We start from the raw sequence: 17,600 nt of genomic DNA, 5'->3' as shown, positions 1-17,600 counted from the left end.
TTTGTGATTCCCAAAGCCTAAAAAAAGTGTACGGGCTATAGAGCGTATTCTATTCTGGCTCCAGTACTCTGGAATGCCATACATTCAGCGATGCTCCCTCAGTAGAAGCATTTAAGTCCCATCTTAAAACTCATTTATACACCCTAGCCTTTAAATAGGCCCCTTTTAGACCAGTTGATCTGCCGTCTCTCTTTTTTGCTCTGCCCCCCTCTCCTGCGTGGAGAGGTTATCAGGTGGCCACAGATCAGTTTCCGAGAAAGATTTGCTAGCTGTTCCAAGTCGGGACCCGGGATGGACGACTGCTCTATGTATCAGTTGGTGGCATCTCTGCGCTGCTGACTTGTCTGCAGACAAGAGGATCCACTGCTGGCCTCGCTATTAACTGGACTCTTACGTTATTAACTGTATCCACTCAACATCCATTGCACCGGTCACACAAGGGAGGGGTCCCCACATCTGCGGTCCCTTCGAAGGTTTATCGTTCTCATTGGGTTGAGTTCTTTCTTGACCGGATGTGGGATCTGAGCCGAGGAAGTCGTTGTGACTTGTGCGCCCTTTGAGACATTTGTGATTAAGGGCTAAGGGCCAAGAAAAGTTAACTTTGATTGAGTGATTTGTGATCAAGGGCTATATAAATAAACTTGGATTTTCTTTTACTTTCTAACATATAAAAATCGGCTCATTCTTGGCAGCTAGCAATGCAGCTAATGGGAGCAATCAATTGTACCTCTAAATCACTTTAAAAACGCCTTCAAAAACAGTCAACAATACTTAATTTATGTTCGGTAACCTGTATAATAACCAAACTGTAGCAACATTGTTATTGTAAGAGCGAACACTGAGAAACAATTTTTCTAGCGAAGTAACACATCAGCTTGCTACGGTATTAGCCGTAAAAGCTAACTACAGCAAGAGATAAGCTAGCTTCTACGTCAGCACGAAACACGTTTGAGTTTGTAATGCACAACACAAAGCAATAACACACCAATCTGTACTGACGGAAAAACATGACCAATCATATTACAGTATCAGCCCACTTTTAAGGCTGCAGCTAACGATTATTTTTCTATCGATTAATCTATAGATTATTTTTTCGATTAATCGGTTAATTTATAGATTATTTTTTTCGATTAATCTATAGATAATTTTTCCTTTTAAAGATTATTTTTTTATTTAAAATGAAGATGAAAAAATAAATGTAGGCCAGTTTTTTCAAAAGGCATGGCTTTTATTTACAAAAATAAAAAGTATGGCCACTCAGTCAACATTGACAACAACATGATAAAATATTCTGTAACAATGTAAACATTTAAAACTTTTAACATTTAACAAAATTAAAAGTAGCTTATTTGCTTTTTAATGTGCAAATATAAAAGTAAACATCCAGTGCAAATATTAATATTCTGCAATAGTATAAGCATTTCAAAAGTAAAAGTATTGCTTATTTTGCTTTAAAATGTGCAAAAATAAAGATAAACATCCAATACAAAAAAGTGCAAAACGAAATATTCTGTAACAACAGTGTAAACATTTCAACAAAAGTGAAAGTATTACTTATTTGCTAAAATGTGCAAAAATAAAGATAAACATCCAATACAAAAAAGTGCCAATCTAAATATTCTGGAGCACTGTAAACATTAAGTATTGCTTTTAAAATGTGCAAAATAAACATCCAGTCCAACACAGTACACAATAACCAATTCTACTCATTCCAGTGAGTGACTAACAGTTGTAATGAAGAAAGGTTAGCATGTCTACATGCTCTGGGGTGAGGCTGGTTCTTTTCTTGTTTACAATATTCCCAGCAGCTGAAAATAGGCGCTCAGAAGGGGTCGAGCTGCAGTTTAAGTTTCTAGAAGGTCAACGGGCTCATAGTGATGTTACTAGTAGTTGACTGGGAGGTGTTTATTATCATTTGGGGAGAGTCCGCTGCCTGATGCTCACCTGCTAAACACCTATCTGCTCGACGCTGAAGCGCTGACTACATGCGCTCTGAATACGCACTGCTGATTGGCTGTTAACGCTCTGAATACGCACTGCTGATTGGCTGTTAACGCTTTCTGTGTACCGATCAGATGTTTGTGTGGGTGGGACAATGCTGGGTGCTGAGACAGAGGCAGAAGGAGCAAAGCAGCTTGTTAAGACTTTAGCTTAGAAACTCGTTCGGTACACCCCCGTACCGAACCGAAAGCCCCGTACTGAAACGGTTCAATACAAAACACGTACCTTTACACTCGTAGCAGATACAAATGACACATTTGTGTTTTTGTGTAATGATGACAACGTATACTCACGCGGACGATTGACTAGTTGATGGTTGATGGTTTTCTTTTCAAATGTTCGTTCATAGCCGTTGTGCTGCTATGATAGGCCATTTCCGCTCGACACAGTGTGCATACAACAACATTATTAGGCCGTGTATTGAAATACTCCCACACTTTTGACGACTTTTGGTGTGCTTTTTCCCCCTGCTTTGCGCTCCGCCATGACGGTAGTGTGACGTAAATATGCGACGCGTCGACGCACAAAAACAGCGTCGACGTATTTACGTAACCGATGTTACGTATTTACGTAACCGTCGTTTCAGCCTTACCCACTTTACATGTTTTTGTTTGTACACAGCTAGCTCGACTATGTATGCACTGTAGTGTACGGTGCTGTGCTGCATGTATCATGATCAATAGTATAGTAACTCACTCGATGGACAGTTGTCCATTTGGTCAAGCTGGCCAGGGATGTTTCCAGTTGATTTGGGCACTCCATTAATTCGGCATAGCTTGGCTCAAAAGTTACAGACTTGCAGCGTGACCATGTCGTACTCTCTCGGCTTCAGTCTGCCCCAACGTTTCAGCCTCTTCTATGTGCTCGCTTCTATAAGCAGCAATTCATCCTCCATATATTTAGTTTCAAAAAGATAAGGCAGTGAATCCTCATTTGTCCAAAAATAGTCGTCTTCGATGTCTACTAGCAAATTTGTCATTTTTAGAAAACACACTTGCATTTGATTCAGGAAGTAGGAACAAATTTGTTGCAGGAAGGTGGAAGTGCGCTGCTATGAAAACGGAAATAAATGTGCCAAATAATTAGTTCCAACTGTGCATAAAATGACCAAAATATGTTAAATATTGTACATATTACATATTGTTATGATTGTGTCTGTTACTACATTATATACAGTATAAATTGGCAGTGTTTATATAAAACGTTGATGGAGGGTTTTAGAGGGCTTTTAAGGCTACAACAGTGACTCCTATTAGCCCATTTTGCAAGCGTATTTTATCATCTTTAAAATCCTAAAAAAAAAATTAAAAAGACGTGTTATTGTCTCTCAAACATGCACATGCTGTATTTCTTTTAGTGTCACATTCCATTCTGATTCAATTATGATTTGTGTGTTCTCCTCTACTGGTTTTGTTTTCCCTTTAGGGTGACTTCTGGTGGACTGATGAGACACACCTGACTCCACCTACTTGTTAGACCACTTCTTAGCTCCTCAGTCAGTACGTATCCATGCAGTAAATTAGTCCTATTTCTCTCTAAAAAAAAAGCCTCCTACATCCCTTGGAAACACCTAATCCGATCATGTTCGGTTTTTGACAATTCGGAATAACACACCTGGATTATGCGATTGGGAACCAGATCACACAGAGAGGACCCTTCGTATCGCGCATGCGCCAGTCTCAACGCCCGGTATACAACTTGGAAGCAGCTACCATTCAATAATAATGTAGCAACAATTGTAATGAAGATGATACTTTTTAATTACTTTTGAAATTAAATGAACAAAACATTTTGAAGTGCATCAATGGTAGAAAAAAAGAAACAGATGTATTTAAGAAGGTAGCTAAAATGTAAAATGCCGGCTTAACTCGGACTCCCGAACGAAATTGGAATGAGATGAAAGATAATGAAACAGGTATATTAAAGGCAAATAATAAAGTGTACACAAACCTCTTCATGCTGCATTTGTGCACTCCAAACTGATTAGCATTAACTCTGGATTCTGCACAACTGGCAAGATAGTCCAAACCATTGCAAACTTCATCTGGAACAGTATCGACCGTGGCACAAACAGTCTTTTCCTTCAGATTTAAAACTCCTTATGAATGAACTCTGAGACATTCAAAAGTTTTGTTTCCATAATTCTTGTCCAAAAATGTCATCGAAAAAACTCTTCCGCTGCATGGTCTGTCTTTGCTTCAGACCTGCATCCGCCCGATATACTTGGGAGTAGCGTCATGTTCGTAGCACAATCCAAGATCATTTCTTGATACTGTCTGCTATTAACATCTACATAGCCATTAGAGGCGTAATATTTGTAATCTGTGCCAATATTACAGCGGACATCACTTAAAAAACAAATTGTAGTATCCGCAGATGGCTCGTGTGACGTCATAGCTCAAACGGAAATAGAATTAATTTAACCACGCTAAAATGAAATAAGCGACCCCCAGTGTAAGGGAGGCACATGGCGTATGACCAATAGTCACATTAGAGAAAGTGTATGGACACTTCGACTTCACATGTACTGTAGGTGTGAAAATAAAAAAAATAAAAAACGATTTGAGAAATCAGACTAATTTGTCATAGAAACATAGTTGAGTAGGAGTATATGGGGTTATTGCTTCACCTTGTGCTCGACACACAAACACTACCATGTGCTCACGTGTACTTGCCATCTAACTTCTGTTACTTACACATGATGTATGTTTTATACTTTGAGTCATCACTATCCCAACGCAAATTATTCCACCTGTTTACTCGTCACTGTGTCCTTGTAATCCCAATTACCATTTGTCTAATTTTGCTTGTCTTAATAAGTGCCCTTTTTTTCCCCACGGTTCATGTTTAGCAGCTACATTTTCACCACCGCCTTGTTTTTTCATGTTCAATTAACTAGTAAAGACTGTTTTTACAACAACATCTGCTCCTGCCTCTGCATTTGGGGTCCAACTACTTATCCAACCTAACATGAAAATCATTATGCATATCTTAAATTGTATATGCCTGTTTAAATTTTAGGTAGAGTCAAGCCAATAAATAGTCTCAAAATATTAAAAAAATGTACATTCTTTCAGTTGCAGAGGTGGGTGCAACTAAGCTACTTCAAAATAGATCATACTAATTGTTTGAACTGTCTTCTAATCAGTGGCGGGCCGTGCGTTTCTCGCCTAGGCCTTCAGTGATGTCCGACTTCAATGATCACCTCTCAAAATACCATCATTGATGTCACCACATGACCATTGCTGGAGAAATACTATACAGAAACACATTTACGCACTACTTGGCATTGTACAAAATGGGTTATTTTCTGGTGCATTTAAAAATCAATAAACCCGCATCAGCAATTAAAACATATGTGGTACTGTCAAAACTGAAATTGCAAAAACATTTTAAAAGTCAAAAAATAAAGAAATAAAATATCTGAACTCATATTTCATCGACAGCTGAGCTAGTTTCCGTGGTTGGCTGAAATGGTCTCACAAGATGTAGTTTCTCTTTAAATATCCAAGTGTTGTCTTGTCTAATCATAAAAGATGTAGACGAGGCGTGTTGGCTGAGTTCTTAAAGTTTACTCCATAGCGTGCTCATCCAAAACATCCTGATGCCGGCATGTCTACATTAAACAACCTAACGGGGCTACTGCGCATACTCTTTACTACAGAACTCCATTACTGGGTAATGAAGTTCTTATGTTACCTGGCTCATAACATCACTATATATCTGCCTTAGGCCATCTAAAAGGCCTTACTGACAACAATGCGTGATCTGATTGGCTATTGCAACTGTCTGTCACTGAATGTCCCCGTTCGTTTACAGCAGTGGTCCCCAACCACTAAACCAATAAAATAAAATTACCATATCGATCGTGATTATTTTGAGTTTGATCACGGTGATCAGCTGTTAGCTTATTGACCATGGCAGAAAAGTCTGTTAGAAGTTACAGCAGTAGAAAACAGTAGGGAAGCAACAACGCTTGGTATAATCCTGCACGGAACAATCCGCGTTGATTGACCGTGATCCTGTGTGTGTCTGTGAATGTGTGTGTTTTTGTACCTTTGCGTGTGTTTGCGTCCATGTATGTGCACTGGTGGAAAAGTATGTCAGAGGCTACCGCAGTAGTAAACAGTAAGGAGGCAACAACGCTTGGTATAATCCTGCACGAAAAACAATCCGCCTTTATTGACCGTGATCCTGTGGGTCTGTGAATGTGTGTGTGTTTGTATCCGTGTATGTGCGCGACATCCCGTTCCACCGTCACGAAAGTCAGGCTCGTCACGACGTGATTCATGTTCAAACAGTGTTGTGCCCTTCCCCCTCACAAAGCTGGAAGTGCAGCCCAGAAGATCAAAATAAAGATGTATGACTAACATAAGCATATAAGTTGAAAGCATAGAAGCAGCAACTTCAGTGACCAACCTCAGTCTCACTGACTGCTTGAGTTCACGTTGTTGTGCGCAGTAATCCTGCACTGAATGGCAGGCACTCACATGTCTTTGTGACTGAACTGTTTTGGTTATGACCGAATGCAGCTGGGATAGGCTCCAGCACCCTCGCGACCCCGAGAGAGACAAGCGGTAGAAAATGGATGGATGGTAAAATAAACACACTTACTAATTTAACCAGAAAAAGGCATTTTTATATCTAAATATTTTCCATTTAGACTTTTTGTTCATGTGTCTGCAAAGATTCAACTCCCTTATATAGCGTTAACCAGAGGTGTGGACTCGAGTCACATGACTTGGACTCGAGTCAGACTCGAGTCATGAATTTGATGACTTTAGACTCGACTTGACAAAATGTAAAGAGACTTGCAACTCGACTTAGACTTTAACATCAATGACTTGTGACTTCACTTGGACTTGAGGCTTTTGACTTGACATGACTTGCTACTTTCCCCAAAACCCAAAGCTTAAAAAGTTATTTGGGAGCGCTCCGTATCTTTCATTTTCTACGTCTGTGTCTATAAGCGTGTGTGCTGCTTGTCAGCTGGTGTGCTGTCAGTACAATAGCCAATCAAATTAGATCTACGTTGTTTTCATCCCACAGCTCTCATCCAATCAAATTGCAGGACAACCACCGAACATGAGTTGTCAAACAACGCGGCAGGGAGAAACAATTATGCCAAAGTTGGTTTCGTTCGGGTATAAAAACTACGACTTGGTCAACAAAAAACGAATTGCCGTATGCAAATCACGCAGTTCGAATATTACAGACGGAGACGCAACAACTTCCAACTTCGTTCGACATTTGAAGTTGCACAAAGAAGGGTAAGTTTTGAATGTAACAAAACGTTTATTGGCTAAGTAACATGACTTTTATTTGCTGTGTAGTTAAGTCAGTGAGGCTGTAAACTCACTGCTAACGTTATCACCATAGACATCTTATAAGGGTACGCAGCATTGAGCGCTACTGCCTACTGGCGCAGACGAGACGCGGGGCCGCCATCTTGGAGTGGTGATCCGCTCCACTCAGTGCAATTCATTTGGCAGGAGCAATGAACTGTCAGCGAATTTAATTAATCCGGGGATCGGACCCAGAACCTTCGTAATGTGATGCACACGCACTAACCCCTGTTTTGCCGTGCTGTTTAGTAAATGTTAACTTGGAATAAAAGTCTTATAGTATTCAGTACACCACTAGCTGCGTTTCCATTACCCTTAGAAAAGTGCAAGACCTAAATATCGCAATAAAAAACTGGTAACCCATTATTCAAAAAACCTCTCAAAGATTGCAAAAACATTTTTGCACTCATGATGTGGTTTTTGAGACGTTTTGATATTTAAGTTTTTCGCAAAAGCATGATGGAAACACGCATTTAGGGGGAACCTAAACTCGGAACCGACGGGGCACCCATGCAGGCCAATCAGGGCAGACGGGTTGTCTTGGGTCTCGCTTCCGATTGGTCCGCCGGGGTCGAGCGAAGCGGCACCGCTGCACTAGGCCGTCTCATGGGGGTGCCTTCCCCGCAGGCTCGGAGAGACCCACATGCCCGGACAAGTCTCAAGGGGGCCGTAAGGACGTTGCCTTTAAGCGATCACCCGCTGTCTTTGTCTTCTACTGACGTCACGGAGCAGAGCCTGCAATATCTTCCTGAAAGTGGAGTCTAGCGGGATGAGATTTTACGAAAAGTATGGCTCATGACGTAAAACACCCTTTAATGGAAACACCTACAAGTCGCGAATGTACTTTATCGAAATTTTTGAAATATCGCTTATATTTTGCGAAAAATTGCAATGGAAACGCAGCTATTGATACTTTTACTCCAGAATGTTTGTGATAACAAGCAAAAAAACAAAATAACTTTGAGAGGAAGTAAAGTTGTTCTCTTTACACCCACAAAATGTTTTAAAAAGCAGCAAAACCGCTGCCCTAAAACCAGGTACGGACCGTAGCGTGGGATTCCTGTAAGTTTGCACCTCTAGTACACACCATTATAGATATGAACAAAATGAGACTTGTCAGCTGTTATCATATATTACCTTGATCAAACATGGCAGAAATATCTGTTACCAGATACTGCAGTAGTGAACAGTAAGGATGTAACGATACTTGCTATAATTCTGCACGGATAATCCGCCTTTAATTTAAAAAAAGTGTTATTAATCGAGATTGGATGATATGGATGATATGAAAGAATTAATCGTGCTCATTTTTTTTGCCATATTGCCTAGCTTTATGTCAACCCCAGTAAAACTCCACGGAAATTGGACTCGGCACGGGCACTGGGACGCAACGCCTTGCCCGGAAGTGTAGCTCTCCTCTTGAAAAAGGTAATGATCCTTCCGCAGGAAACTTTTTTGCCTCGGCCATCTGGTCAGGATGCCTCTTGGACACTGTACTGGGGAGGTTTTCCTACCAGGAGGAGGCCTCGAGCAAGACCCAGGACACAACGGACAAACTATAGGCCTATTTTCATGGCGGAAACCTTTACAGGAACTTTCCCATTTATTCGGGAAAACAAAGTCCCTCCCAGTGTTTCCTCTAAAAACTACCAGGGTAGATTTAGTTCGACAGAAACAATTTTTAGTTCCTAGACTTTTAATTTCTGTATTTAGACAGACAACATTCACACTCACATTCACACACTAGGGCCAATTTAGTGTTGCCAATCAACCTATCCCCAGGTGCATGTCTTTTGGAGGTGGGACGAAGCCGGAGTACCCGGAGGTAACCCACGCAGTCACGGGGAACCGAACGGGACAAGCGGTTGAAAATGGATGGATGGATGGTCAAGTTTGATGACCTGTCTGACGTTTGTACCGCTTATAATTGCAAATTTTAAAATGATGCTACAAAATTCCATTTGTGCTGTTACGGTTTATAAGTTATTCTAAAATACATTTTCTGACTAGTGATGTCATCCAGCCTCCAATTTTGTCAAAATCCCCCCAAACTTGTCCCATTTGTTCGTGCTACCAAATGTTTTTTGTCTATTAGTTTTTATGTCAAAAATGCTTTATTATTTATAACCAGCACCTCCAACCTTATCAAAATCTCCCCAAACTATGTTATGAACGTGTAATTAATGTGATATTATTCATAACCAACCCACTCAATCTGGTCAAAATCTACCCAAAGTTGTCCCATTTGTTTGTGATGCAAAAACATTTCTAACTATTATAGTTTCTATGTTAACGTTTTATTAGTGTATTTTTCAGACTATATAAGCTGCACCCACTAAATTTTAAGTAAAAAAAACAGTTTCCAATCCATATATTAGCCGCACCGGACTATAAGCCGCAGATGTATACTTTGCGAAATGGGTTATTAACACAGTAAGATTCTGTAAATGTTAATTACATATCTTAATTGTTTCCAAACGATGCCTGTTACACGGCAGTAAAATGGCTGATCAAACAAAACAGAAGTTATCATCATGGACACACTACCTCTGGAAGCTAGCTCTCCAATCAGCTAAAAAGACAACTCCACAGTGACGTCTTGGTGAATTTGCTGAGAAATTTGTGAAATTGAAACAATACAAAAATAATGCTATTGTAAGTTAATAATACTAACACAGACACTTGTAAACATGCTAGCATATTAATAATAGTAATAATAATTGATTAGATTTATATAGCGCTTTTCTAGACACTCAAAGCGCTTCACAGAGAAGTGAGAACCCATCATTCATTTTTACAACTCATTCATTCATCATTCATTCACCGGTGTGAGCGGCACCGGGGGCAAGGGTGAAGTGTCCTGCCCAAGGACACAACGGCAGCGATTTGGATGGTAAGAGGCGGGGAGCGAACCTGCAACCCTCAGGTTTCTGGCACGGCCGCTCTACCCACTACGCCATGCCGCCCCAAACTAGCTTACAATTACAATATTAGCTAATGCTTATGACGCGCGCTTGATTACATTATGATATCACGTACAAATATGCATTAAAACACTCCTACAGACAACACACATGGGACGGTTTAGTAAGTGTAGACCATTTTAGTTATGTTGTAAAACTTACAAACGTTGATTTGGAAGGATGAATGAAGAAGTCATACGTTTTTTGTCTATTATAGTGTTTATGTTATTCAAAACCAACTCCCAAACCATGTCAAAATCTCCCCAAACGTGTCCCATTCTTTTGTGCAACAAACATTTTTTGTCTATTAGTTTTCATGTTAACATTTTATAAACTTACAATTTTCTGTTACTAATGTTTAATTCATAACCAGTCCCCCCCACCTTTGCAAAATCTTCCGAAACTTGTCCCAAAAGTTTATGCTGCAAAAGTTGTTTGTCTCTTATATTTTTTGTTTTATGATTCATAACCAGCCTCCCCACCTAGTCAAAACTTCCCCAATCGTGTCCCAATCCTGTGTGTTGCATTTTTTGTCTATTAAAGTTTTTAGGTTATTAACATTTTATACTTGTATGTTAACGTGTTATTACTCATAACCAGGCCCCAAAACATGTCAAAATTGCTCCAAACTTGTCATGTGTTCGTGATTTGCGCTGCAAAATTGTATAGTCTATTACAGATTCTATGTTAACGTTCTATTATTCATAACCAGCCCTACCCACCTTGTCAAAATCTCCCCAAACTTGTTCCAAACATTTGTTTTACAAAATTTTTTGTTTATAGTTTTTGTTATTACTGTTTTATATTTTTTATGTTATTGTGTTATTGTTCATAACCAGCCCCATAACATTAAAACTATAATAGGCAAAAAAAATGCAGCACAAAGCAGCACAAACGATTGGGACAAGTGTGGGGAGATTTTGACGAGGTGGGGGGCTGGTTATTGAATAATAAAGAGTTAAGAACCTAAAAAACTATAATAGTTAGGGGCCTGGTTAAGAATATTAACACGTTAAGTGCACGTTAATAACATAAAAACAATAAAACATTAACATAAAGACTGTAATAGACAAAAAAAATGCAGCACAATCCAGCACAAGGAGGACATCACAAACTGTAGTTTGGCTTTTGTTTTAGGTGGAAAATTACGCAAATGAGATCTTTGTTTTGTTTACTTTAATGTAAGACTCTTTTCCTATAAGTACTTTTAATTACATTTAAACATTCACGGTCAAGTGCAAGAGCACATCGTGTCCGATGAAGGATCCAAATGGGAAGTCCTTCCTAGAATTTCTCAAACAACTGCTGCCCTGGCAAAACTCAAGCCCAAATGGCATCAAAGGTGAGACTACAGCGCTCACTTGTAATCTCAATCTTTCTGTACGCCTGTGAAACTTGGACCCTTACAGCAGAGGTTCAGAAGAGAAAACAAAGCATGTAGATGATATGCCACAGAAGACTCATGGGTATCTCTTACACCCAACATGTCACAAACGAAGAAGTCCGGCAAAAGATTAGCCAAGCTATCGGCACACATGATGACCTGCTCACCATGTCATAAAGCGGTAACTAAGTTGGTACGGACACATCACCAGATCCTCAAGTCTCGCAAAGACCCTCCTGCAAGACACCGTACAAGGTGGCAGGAGATGAGGGAGACAAAAGAAAAGATGGGAAGATAACATCGGAGAATGGACTCACTTGAAACTTAGTGAGGCAATGAGAGCTGGCGAGGACAAAAAGGGATGGAGAGAGCTGGTCAACAGATTGTCTGTGGTGCCCCAACGACTCTCCGTAGTTATGGGATAGGTGAAGGAGAATGTGTGCTAGAGCACATAAATGCTACATTACTGACCCCTAGGGATATATACACTACTGCATATCTCCATCTGTTCATTTTCTCTTAAAAAAAATGCCATAGATTCGACTGATCGTCAATGATGGGCAAAATCTAACAAGTCAGGTTTTATTATGAAAATCTTCAGTTGTAGACTTACAGAATGATTTTAACACATATTATGATGTGCTTTGCTTGAGGAAATGTTTATTCTTAATTTAGTTGAATGAGTGTGTGTTTGTATGATAACTCACCTTGTGGTTAATGGCTGCACCGGCCCTGATCAGGTACTTAACCGTGTCCAAATAGTTATTTTCGCAAGCAGTCATCAGGGGTGTTCTCTGATCTTCATTAAAAATGTCCAAGTTGGCTCCAGCCTAAACACATGGCAAAACTTCAGAAACATAACGATTAATAAATATATGGGCTGATTATGTGATTACTGTTTTTGTGACATCAGTGTGCATCATGGAATTATTAGTGGAGAATGGAGATGTACTTTTATTGATTGCCGAGTAAGAGTCTAACGGTACTTTGCTTCTGTGCACCCAGCAGGCCTATATATTTCAAATGCATTGAACAGTGTTGAAGCCGTGGGTCCATAGACGCCAGAGGCCTCTGGAAGTGAATGACAAGTGGGCTTGGAGAATTTTACAATCCTGGAAGTGACGTTTTCTTTGTGAAATCTAGCACATGGGGGTCCAAACTACTTCCCGCGTGCCAAGTGCGGCTCAACAGTGTCTTCAATTTGGCCTGAGTTGGATAAGGAATCTGGCCCAGGATGTGTTTTCAAATTGTTTCACATATCGGACAGTCTGATTGCTACAAATTTGACGACGTCTTTTGGATAATAGAATAGAATAGAATAGAAAGTACTTTATTGATCCCTGGGGGAAATTCAGCACCGCAGTTCGCTCACAATAGACAAATACTATACAGCATTATTCACATGTGAATAATATAAATATATTATACATATGTTCTACATTTAAGTGCAGTCAAGAAGGACGCGGCTGAAGATGGCTGCAATCAGAAGTCTCTGAGACGAGAGCTAGGCCAAATCATCCCAAAATGAGCCGATTAAACGTCTGAAACTATGTGCTTCTAAATAAATACATGGTTTAATCCCACGCTGAAGAATCTATTTCAGATTTGGAATCATATATTGATTCATGCTATTATAACATGACGACAAAGAAGCGTGTGAGATGCCAGCTGAGTCACTCAAGTGAGTCTGATGATATTACGAAGGACTTAAAAGATATCAGAAGCTCCATTGCAAAAATCAATGAGAAATTACAAAACCTCAATTTATTGAAGAAACTATCCGAGGATGTGGAGGAGCAAACAATCTATGGACTTTCAAAGTGCACTTGAGGACGTGCTCAAGCAGGAAAATGCTACGCTACGAGCAGAAGTGAACAGCCTCAGACATCAAACTTCTGACATCGAAAATACAAATATAAAAATCACGCAAGATATTTTGGATCTACAATGTAGGAGTATGCGGAACAATGTCATCATTCACGGAGTTCCCGAGGAAAAGTGGGAAACTTACCACAAAACAGAGGAGTTGCTCCAAACTTTTTTAACATCCCATTTTAAGATGGACGGCGCAACAACTACGAACATCGGCTTTGGACGAGTTCATCGTATTGGGAAAAAACGACATTCTGGGGGAGAGAAGGTATGTCGCCCAATCGTTGCACAGTTTGTTGACCCAAAGAGTAAATACATGGTAATGGAGCGTGGAAAAGAACTCAAGGGAACGACCTTCTCCATTAGTGATCAGTTTCCAGCCGAGATACTCAAGAGAAGACGGCTGTTGTATCCAATAATGAATGAGGCTAAAAAGAACAAACGAACCCGTCTAATTGTGGACAAACTCTACATCAAAGGTACTCTTTTTAGAAATGCCAGAATTTCATACTGGTTGAGTGGCGGTGTTGATATAATCCAAACGGACTGAAAAGAACACATTGCAACCGCACCAAAACAATCGCGCGAGATGATGACGTCATGCATACACAGGTAGTCATGGAAACGTATAACACCGCCAGAAACCTCGATGAAGTTATTTCAGATACATTTTTCTTCATTTCTGTCCAAAAGTTTTTTGGGGGGATGTATTACTGGCCTGGTTCTGTTTTTTCTTTGTCCTAGTGTATACCACTACTTGAATGATTGGTGATATTTGCTTAGTTTTTTTGGTAATCTCATTCTCTCTCTTCTACTGTTTTACTTTTTAGCTTTCTCCTTCTCTTATGATTTTTTTTCCCTTATCATTTTTTTCTCTCCCTAATGTATTTTACTTTCTTTAAGCATGTTTGTTTTGCAATTTAAATTATTACATTTTGTGCTTAAGGGCAATGGGAGGGGGGAGGTAGGGGGATTTATAAGAAAAAGTAACCCAGTTAAAATATGCATTGAGAGGAAACATTTACTAAATGTTATGTTTGATCATTTTTGTCCCATAAGGAAGAAAACCAGTTAACAAAAACATAAGATATTGCAATGACTAGAAAATGTTTGAGAATTATATCTTGGAATGTAAAAGGCGCAAATGAACAGGTGAAACAAAGAAAAATTCTGAAGCATCTAAACAATCTTTCTACTGATATTGCTTTTCTACAGGAAACGCTTTTGAAAACTGAACATTTAAAATATTTGAAAAAAGGATGGGTTGGTGAGATAGTTGGTGTTGGACTGTCCTCCAAAAGATCTGGTGTTGCTATAATGTTTAACAAAATGATTAACTATATTATAAATAGTATATTTTTAGATCCAGAGGGTAGATATATGATTGTTAATTGCCATATAGATCATAACAATACCACACTGGTAAACTTATATGCACCCAATGATGATAAACCTTCTTTCTTTGGTGACATGGAGCTGAAATTGGCTGATTATGTTGATTCTGATATTATTATGGGTGGAGATCTAAATTTAACAATAAATCCAAATATTGATCAAACTGGTAAGATTGTTAAACCCAAGAAATCGTTTTTTTTCTCTTCTGAAATTAATGCAAACTCTTAACCTAATAGATATTTGGAGAACCTTAAATCCATATGAGAAGGGTTTCACTATTTATTCAAACAGACATCAGTCATTTTCAAGAATTGATATGTTCTTTGTTCCTAAGGCAATTGTAGAAAACGTGCAGGCTAAAATTCACCCAATAATTATTTCTGATCATAGTCCAATTCAAATCGACGTAAGCTTTCCTCCAGTCGCTTTCCAATTCAAACAATGGGAAATTAATATTTCTTTATTAGAAAGTGAGGAAAATAAATTACAAATTAAAGATTTTATTTCAGATTTTATTAAAAATAATCAGGATTCTGTCTCTGACATCGCCACAATATGGGAAGCACTTAAGTGTTGTGTAAGAGGAGAACTTATTAGGATTGCAAGCTTTAAGAATAAAAAACAAAGTGCTAAAGAAAATGAATTATTGAGTGGAATCAAACAATTGCAGGACACATTGTCCAAACAATATAATCAGGAAACATGGATCAAACTTTGCAAACAAAGAATGGAATATGATAATATAATAAAGCAGAAGGTTGAATATAAAATTAATAGGGCAAAATTAAAGTGTCATGAATACGGTGAGCAAGCTGGAAAACTCCTTGCGTTAAGATTAAAGAAGCAGATGACTAGAAATCATATATCTAATATTAAACTTTCAGATGGTAGTATTTCTGTTGATCCCAAGCAAATCAATGAAACGTTTAGAACATTTTATACAAATCTATATAAGCCTGAGAAAGATTGTAGCATAGAAGCTATGCAGTCATATTTAAACGCAATACAACTCCCATCCTTATCAGAGCATGACAAAAAATCGCTGGAGGAACCTATACAATTAATGGAAATTTAAAAAGCTATAAATTCATTTGCAAAAAATAAATCTCCTGGCCCTGATGGCTACAATTCAGAATTTTATCAAATATTCAGTGAAGATTTGTCTCCTCTATTATTACAAATGTACCAATCTTCATTTAATAAACAATTGTTTTCTCCAACCTTCAATTTTTCTCATATCTCATTGATACATAAAAAGGATAAAGACCCATTGATTTGCAGTAATTATCATCCTTTATCCCTAGCCAATATGGACAATAAAATCTTGGCAAAAATCTTAGCCACACGATTATCAAATGTAAAAGGAAAATTAATTCATACTGACCAAACTGGCTTCTGGAAGGTCGACAATCTTCAGACAATACAAGGAAATTGTTTAATGTTATCTATTATGCGAGAAGTCTCCCTTATCCCACAGCAGTATGTGCTGTGGGATAAGGGCATAAACTGGTCATTTATGTTTTGCATATTACGTAAATTTGGATTTGGAGATAATTTTATACAATGGATTAAGATGCTTTATACAAGGCCCATGGCTTCAGTCAAAACCAATAATCATATTTCAGAACCTTTTTCGTTAAAAAGAGGAGTAAAACAGGGATGTCCTGCATCTGGATTATTATTTAATTTGGTTATTGAACCCTTAGCTGCAAAAATAAGAAGTGAAAATAATATTCATGGTATAAAAATTGGCTCTCAGTATAATAAGCTATCGATGTATTGTGACGACATAATTCTCTACCTGTCACATGTTAACTCCTCTCTTCACTATATCAATAATGTCATCACTGAATATGGCTGTTTATCAGGGTATAAAGTAAATTGGGACAAATGTGAAATATTACCACTTAATAAACACTGTAAGAAATCACAAGTTCAGAACTCCAAAATTAAATAGAAAGAGGCAGAAATCATATATATAGGACTACATATTACACCAAACCTTTATACAAGCAGATATCTAAATCTTAAACATTTAAAAAATAAGATAGAATCCAAAATGGAAAGCTGGTCGGGTGAACATAGTACACATGAGTATACTGCCAGCAGTTAATTATATACTGAAAATGATGCCTGTCGTAATTAATAAAAGTTGGTTTAAGAGAATACTTACAATGATATCACATTTTATATGGTGTGGAAAGAAGGCCAGATGTTCATACTTAAGGTTGTCTTGTACACAAGATAAAGGAGGGCTACAATTACCAAACTTTTTACATTATTATATCTCCTTCGGTTGTGAACAAGCAAGCCACTTATTACATTCTTCTGCAGATAAGGACTGGATCAACATAGAAAAAAATATGTTGATGAATTTGGACATTGATGTGGGGAGTTTATATTATATTAAAAAAATACCTAACGAATTGAGGCAGAGCCCCATAGAAGCCACATTCTAAAACTGTGTCAAAAAATACTAGGAATCAACCCAATAACATTTACATTGTACCAAATCAACTGCTTTGGTACAATCCTAATATCATAATTAATAAAAAATGTGGTTAAATGAACAGCATGGAAAGACAGAGGTATTACTAAACCTCATCATATTATTAATAAAAACTCTTTTAAACCGTTCAA

The 17,600-nt window shown here is 38.3% G+C and overlaps 1 protein-coding gene across 3 annotated transcripts in view; it reads right to left on the bottom strand.

Moving 5' to 3' along the window:
* Positions 1-17,600, bottom strand: part of LOC133652374 (histone-lysine N-methyltransferase EHMT1-like) — an 89,705-nt gene that overhangs the window by 43,997 nt on the left and 28,108 nt on the right. For 2 of the 3 annotated variants that reach the window (XM_062051063.1, XM_062051065.1), the window contains exon 12: positions 12,401-12,523. The exons of the other annotated variant lie outside the window; for it this stretch is intronic. In XM_062051063.1, the coding sequence (XP_061907047.1) occupies positions 12,401-12,523 (123 nt within the window). The remainder of the gene's footprint in view (positions 1-12,400; positions 12,524-17,600) is intronic. 3 annotated transcript variants of the gene reach the window in all.

This window comes from Entelurus aequoreus, linkage group LG06 (genome assembly GCF_033978785.1).
Source record: "Entelurus aequoreus isolate RoL-2023_Sb linkage group LG06, RoL_Eaeq_v1.1, whole genome shotgun sequence".
In the NCBI taxonomy this organism is placed as follows: domain Eukaryota; kingdom Metazoa; phylum Chordata; class Actinopteri; order Syngnathiformes; family Syngnathidae; genus Entelurus; species Entelurus aequoreus.
Note: the sequence above shows the minus strand (reverse complement) of the source record. Positions and strands in the feature narration are given on the sequence as shown.